At 44.9% G+C, this 6,989-nt stretch overlaps 1 protein-coding gene across 1 annotated transcript in view; it reads right to left on the bottom strand.

Annotated features, from left to right (window-relative positions):
• LOC102871426 (triggering receptor expressed on myeloid cells 1-like) overlaps positions 1 to 5,462 on the bottom strand; it is an 8,391-nt gene extending 2,929 nt beyond the window's left edge. Inside the window, exons 1-3 of the mRNA XM_006882151.1 lie at positions 5,404 to 5,462; positions 2,569 to 2,840; positions 1,271 to 1,451 (exon numbers count right to left, since the gene is read on the bottom strand). Coding sequence (XP_006882213.1) covers positions 1,271 to 1,451; positions 2,569 to 2,840; positions 5,404 to 5,462 — 512 coding nt within the window. The remainder of the gene's footprint in view (positions 1 to 1,270; positions 1,452 to 2,568; positions 2,841 to 5,403) is intronic.
• Between the last annotated feature and the right edge of the window lie 1,527 nt (positions 5,463 to 6,989).

The raw sequence follows: 6,989 nt of genomic DNA, 5'->3' as shown, positions 1-6,989 counted from the left end.
ATATATATTGTTAGGTAGCACTGAGTCAGCTGCAACTCCAAGCGCCCCTATGAAGAAGAAGCAGAGGTCCTGCCCCATCCTGTCCCGTCCTCACAATCTCCTGCACGCTCCAGCCCATTCTCAGAGTCACTCTATCAACCTACCATGTCAACGGTCTTCCTCTCTTTCTCTGACCCTCCACCTTTCCCAGCCTGATGGCTTTTTCCAAAGACCGACCCCTCCTGACAACATACGCCACATTTGTGAAATGAAATGGCACTATCCTGATAATATATAAGCATGAATAAAGACTAGAAGAGAATATGGAGGTGAAATGATGTGTTAGATTGGTGGAAATGTGGGAGACTAGCATAGACCAGCTGCTCTTCGAGAGATAGGTGGGCCAGTGGGCCAGCTCTTTCTGTGCTATTAAATGGCGTCTGAAAACCCAATAGATGGTCAGCTATGGCTCAATTTCAACTCAACAGTGGACAACAACAACAGCACCACAAGGGAAGAGTATGAAAGCCTTTTTATTCCTCTGTTAATTCAATGTTTTATGAGAAACACTTTGTAATTCTAACCTGTCCACAATAATAAAGTGCAATGGGGGGGGGGGGTGTGAGCATTTTGTGAGTGGTTCTTAACTCTGCCCATATACTGAAGAACTATTTTAAACAGGCTGGAGACCAGATTCCACCTCTGGAAATTCTGATTTATTATTACTCTGCAGCAGGCCTCATGCAACATCAAAAACAAAACAAAGGAAAGCAAAAATGAACATGCCAGGGAATTCTAACATGTAGCTACTGCTGAGAGGTGTTGGGCTACCTTTTTTATCCCAGCTTTGCTGTTCCAGCATCCGTATAGATCAGAGGAAATTGAGGTGCATGTGCTGGTAGTTTACCCACAAGTCACACAGCATCTATCTGGCATTGAAATCTATGGTCTCACACAGGATGCCCTTTCCATTAAGTCATTAAACCCAATGAGGACAGAGTTGACTGAATCCCATCAAAGTCCATTGAAGATGCAATTTCCCTCTGTCCACTAGTCTGCAAGGGACCTTGAGGGTAGGTTAGGAGTGTAGTCACCTCCTCAAGAGCTCCTCCTCACATGGCCATCACCTTTATTCTCTTCTGTAAGTCCTGCTTCAGATTGAGGCAAGCTCAAGATAGCTCTTGCCCTACCTACCCTCTCTCCACTTCCTCTCATCTCTCCCTGTCCCTTTCAGCACAAGAAACAAAGGGCTCTGTGTCCAATCAAGGGCCCAGAGACCTGTGAACAATACCTGGTCACGTCTTCCACATTTGTGAGATTGGCACCAGGAGAGGAGACACTGGAGAACTGGGTCGTAGTTGTGGGCGTGGGAGTAGATATTCTCAGGGCCTTGGTAGTGATCAAAGGAGGGATGACTGTCTCACTTAAGGTCTGGGTGGGATTCTTATTTGAGACAACAGTAGCTGAAGGATCTGGGAGGAGACACAATCACAAGAGAAGCATCAACCTGGGAGACAAGAAGCAGAGAGGTGGGGAAAGGGGAGAGTTTTAAGAGATATGGAGAGTATTCAACTCAAGCCAGGATTGTGGACCTGGTGACTCAGCTGAAGTCTGTCCTTCTTCAGGAAGCCTTTGTGGACACCTCTGTCCCACCAGCCTCAAGACACCCCCCCTCTCTCTAAATTCAAAAGGCTTTTCTTCTCTATCTATAGATTCTGTCCATAATTGGAGTAGACAGCTGATTAGGTTCTACTTCAAGTGTAAACACTACTTTAAATTTCTGCTACAGGTGATAAGACCTGCTGACATCTTATACCCAATCCACATGAGCTAGTCACCAGATTATAAACTCAATAAGGAATGGGATGTTTTTCTGTCCACTGCTGTAACCCAAGAATGAGTGCTGATGCCTGGTTTTCAATAAATTGTGAAACAAAAAATAAGACATGTGGATGAGTGAGTGAGTTGGATGGGTTTTGGGGAGTTGAGGAGATAGACGGAGACTGAGAGAGTTGGTGGAAAGATAGATGAATACGCAGGTAGATGAACAGATGGATGAGGAGTGAGACTGAGGAAAGATATGAAGTAGATAATTCATGAAACAAAGATTGTTCTTACTATGTCTACAGAGAACAAACGGATCTGTCTTGGAGAGGGTGAAACCAAGTTTCTCCTTGGAGGCTAGAATTTTGAAGCTCCATCTCACATGCTTTGGGTACATGGCCAGGTATCATTAGAGAAGAATATCATGTTTGAAAGGGTAGTGGGTCAGCGCAGGAGAGGAAGACCCCAGATGAGATGGATTGATACAGTATCTGGGATAGTGAGGGTAGGTGTGTCAGATACAGTGAGACTGGCTCAGGACAGGGCAGAGTTCACAGGTATTGTATCTATACAGGGTTGCTATGAGTCACAGGTGACTTGATGGCACATAACAACGATGACATGCCTAAAGAGATATTATCAAGTCATCCTGCTCAGTGACAGAGGGAAGGAAGGAGGCCCCTCACGTCAAAAGAGACCCCTGCATGGTGGAGGAGGTCAGCCCTGCACAGCCCCTTCCATGGGAAAGGTCCCCTGGCTTCTCACCATTGCACAGTGACAGCCGAACTCGATCATGCAGGACAAAGGGTTCACTAGGAGAGAGGTCAACCACACATTGATACAGTCCTTTATCCTGCCTCTGGAGCCCTGTCACTGTGATCTTCACAACGGCTTCTGTGGGTAAATCCTCCAGCAGGTACCTCCCAGCCTGGACTTGGTTTGGTGTGCTTGTGTCTCTGCTTTCTATATGCACCAGTGTCTCAGGGGGGCCCTGGCTTCTTACTCTCTGCCAGGCCTTTGGACGGAGGGCGTATTTCCTGATGTTGTAAGGACAGGTCAAGGTCAGGCTGCCTCCTTCTGTGAGACACACTTTCATTTCACGGATGTTTACTGCTTGGAGCCCTGGAATGAGGATTGAAAACAGTATCACTGATCAGACAATTTTCTACCACCCCAGCACCTCCCAGCCTCAGGCTACACAGAAGTCACCAAGATCACAGGTCAGCTAAAGTAATAGTGTCATCAAACATTTATGAGACATCTGGGATTTCCATGAATTATTATGAAGTGTATGTTTATATACCTCCTCCAGAGCCCTGTCCTTTACCCCTTAGCCCCTCCCTGCCTCTCCTCACTTCAGAACCATTAGAGTCATATATGCTTGTGTGTATACACACACACACACACACACACACACACACACACACACACACACGACTCAGTACACACCCATTAAACAAATGAGGCAAAATATTGTCATAATTCAGTCTAGATGATAACTCTATAATGGTTATCCTTTTCACATCTTTTGGAAGTTAACCAACTTTATCCAATATAAAATTTTTAAATACCTGCATCATTTCACCACCCATCTTCACCACCACTCTACTTCCGGTTCCCCAAATAACCCCCCTGGGTTCCAGAATATTACTCTTTGTATTCACTTAGGCTGTTTTCAATTCAAATTCTCTTCCCTTTTTGGTCCACCCTTTTCGTTCCTCTCAGTCCCAGGGTGGAGTCACCTCTACAGTTTCAGCTGATGTTAATATCTGCTCTTCTGTCTTTAGTCTCACCCCTCAACAATACTGATCACCCTATACGTGGTTACATCATCCTATGATCACCACCACCACCATTGTCCTGTGCAATTTTAACTTTTCTGAACATTTGTAATAGATACTAAGCTAGGAGCTTTCAATCATTCCACTGCTTAAGTCTAATAACATTCTTAGGTAGGTATCATGTGAAACTTATTTAGAAATGAAGAAACTTAGGTTCCAAGAAGGTAAAGGAGTTTCTCAAGGGCATATATTTCAAGAGTAGAAGAGATTGCTTCTGTTGTTGTTGTTGTTGTTTGATGCTGTCAAGTCGAGTATGATTCATGGAGACCCTATGAACAAAAGATCTGAACCTTGTTCTATTTTGGGCCATTCTCACACTTCCCAATCCACAACAGTCTATTGCAGTAGTCACCATGTCAATCCACCTGGTTGAGGGTCTTCTTCTCCTTTGCCGACCCTCCACCCTTTGCAACATCATATCCCTCTCCAAGGAATAGCCCCTCCAAGCAACATGCCCAAAGTGTGTGAGGTGAAGCCTCATCATTCTTGACTCCAAAGAGCACCCCAGCTCCACCCTCTCCAAGACATCTTCTCCAACACCACGGCTCAAAGGCATAAATTTCTCTTCTATCATCTGTATTCACTGTCTAGCTCTTAGATGCATAGCTAGTGCCTGAATCAGACATACCTGGGATCTGAAAAGAATACTGTCTGATTCCTGAATCCCAAACCTCTTCATACTTTTTTTGGTGCCCTCTAAAACGTCCACTAAAAGTTTGTCTTTACTTTGATACTTCTCTCTATCTTTTCTGTGACCAATTCCTTTTCCGTCCCAGTGACTGGATGCTCCTTTAGGGAAGGCTCTGCTAATCATTTGCAGGTCATCAACACAGTGATGACGATTTCTTCAATGACTCCACATACATTTTCTCCTCTTCAGGATGCTCCAGGGGGACCCATAGCTTCTGTCTCATTGCTCAGCTTGTGATAGTCCAGTGTGCATTCATCATCCTCTTTTTGCTACGTTGTTGTTTTTTATATGCCATCAAATCCACTGTTACTCATAGTGACCCTATGGACAATGGCTCTGAACCCTGCCTTATCCTGAGCCAGTCTCAAGATCTCTGTCACACCTACCCTCATTACCCTAATTATTGTGACAATCCAATTCCTCCAAGATCTTCCTCTCCTCTTCTGTCCCTCTACCCTTCCAAACATTATGTCCTTCTTCAAGGACTGGTCCCTTCTGGCAACATGCCCAAAGTATGTGAGACAGAGCTTCAAAATCCTTGCCTCCAAGGAGCAAACTGGTTTTACCTTCTCCAGGACAGACCTGTTAGTTCTCTTGCATCCCTAGTATGTTCAATACTCTTCTCCAGCAGCACAACTCAAAGGCATCAATTCTTCTGTCATCTTTAGTCATTGTCCAGCTCTCAGATGCATAGCAAGTAATTGCAAAGATGTTGACCTGGAACAGATGCAGCTTAATCTCTAGACTGACTTTTTGCTATACCTGCCCCTAAATGCAGATACTGTCTACATCATCCTAATGTGAGAGGAGAAGAATCTTCTTATTGGGCACCTTTCATCAGCTAGAACTCCCCAAGCTATAGAGTTGAAATAACACAAAGATGCTTCAGATCAAAGCTCTGATGCTGAAAAAGTCAGTCATAAAACTGTCTGAAGTTCCGTTCTACTCTGAAGCATGTGGGGTCTTCCGAGTCTGGATCCGAGTCAACTGACAGCAATAAATCTCCCCTCAAGTGTCTGCTTCCCTGCCCCTGGCACCATGCCCCCCAGCTGTCCTGCCTCTCCTTACCTGAGACACTTGGCGGCAGCAGCAGCAGCAGCAGCAGCAGCAGCAGCAAACATGGGCATGTCCAGAGCCCGGTCCCCCTTGTTCTACTCCACTTCTGGATCCTCCGTCTGTTGCCCATCACAAGGCCTTTCTGAGTTGTCGGAGGAAGTGAGTGCTCATGGATATTTGTCATTGTCCCTGAGTGTCCTCACCCTAACTTTGCAATTGTGAATCTCTGAGGGATGAAAAGGAGCATCTCAGGAAAATGCAGAAGGCAACACGAAGAGAAAGCCCTGCTCTTGTGACACTTTCCTTCCTGATTTTGTTACGTAACAGTCCTATTGAGAAACACTCAGTGATTCCCTATTCTCCATCACCACCACGCTAAGATCCTCAGTTGACCCTTACAGATCTCTGCACCTAATCCCCCATCTCTGCTCCACTTCCTGCCTCAGATCACCAAGAGAGTTGCTGCTCTGGCCACTGACCAGTCCATCTATCCCACTCTTCTCTCTTCTGGAGTGATGATTGTCTGTCTGCAAAGACCCAGTTCAAGCTTTCTTTCTGGTCAACCTCAATTCTTTAATTATTGTCTACACTATTGGTTCTCACTAGTGGTATGTTACCCATGTACTCAAGAAGCATCATAAATACACACATGCCCAGGCTCTACTCCTCTACCCCTAGAAATTGTAATCTGGTAGCTTTGGGGAAGGTTTATATATATACACACATATATATAAACATATTTTTATTTTTTAATTTTTTTTTAGAAACACCCTAATGTATTATGAGGCAAGTGTCCATAACAGAACCTGCCTGTTTGGTTCTGGTCAGGTTTAAAAAGTCAGTTGTCTTATCTGTACCAGATGTGTGTTTCTCTGAGCAATCTAGTCCAGGAAGAGGCATAGAGACCTGAACAATTAAAATAACAATGAGAGTCACTACTGCTTCTAAAGTCCCACAGTGTGACAGCTTTTCTTCTTGTTGTTGTTGTGCACCATCAAGTTGGAACCAACCCACAGCTGACCCTCCAGTGGGTTTTCTGAGTCAGTAAATTGCATGGGATGAGATTCTCTCTCTCTTCCACGGAGCTGCTGGTGGATTCACACTACCTGCCTTTGAACTGGCAGCACAACTCCTTACTGCTAAGCCACCAGAGCTCCTTCAATCAACCCTAATTTAGGAGCTTGTTTACTGGCTGTTCATCACATTGGCTCCTAGCACCAAATACCATTTTTATTTGGAGAACATGAGCCAGTATGTGAGCCTCAATGGGATGCATAGCCCTTCCCCCTTGTATTAAGGCTGGATGCAGTTAATCTCCTTCTCCTTTCAGCAGGCAGTGAGGGTGCAGGCATATGGCTTGATCTTGGCCTGCGCAAGTGCACGATTCTGCCCAGAATTCTACATCCTGTGGGTGTGGCATGACATGCAACATGAGTCACTCAGAATCAATGTATATTCACTTTGGGAAATTTAGGAGAAAATTGACTTTGGTCATAGCTCAGAAGGACTCTGAGTGATGAAAATTATTTGCGTGCTCATCTACGAGTCAAAATGTTGGAGCACATTTCTACTCTGACACGCATGGGATCACCATTAGT

This window comes from Elephantulus edwardii, unplaced genomic scaffold (assembly GCF_000299155.1).
Source record: "Elephantulus edwardii isolate Elephantulus edwardi_28Jun2011 unplaced genomic scaffold, EleEdw1.0 scaffold00017, whole genome shotgun sequence".
NCBI classification, from domain to species: Eukaryota; Metazoa; Chordata; class Mammalia; order Macroscelidea; family Macroscelididae; genus Elephantulus; species Elephantulus edwardii.
The sequence above is the reverse complement of the archived record's forward strand: the minus strand, read 5'-3'. Positions and strand labels throughout refer to the sequence as shown.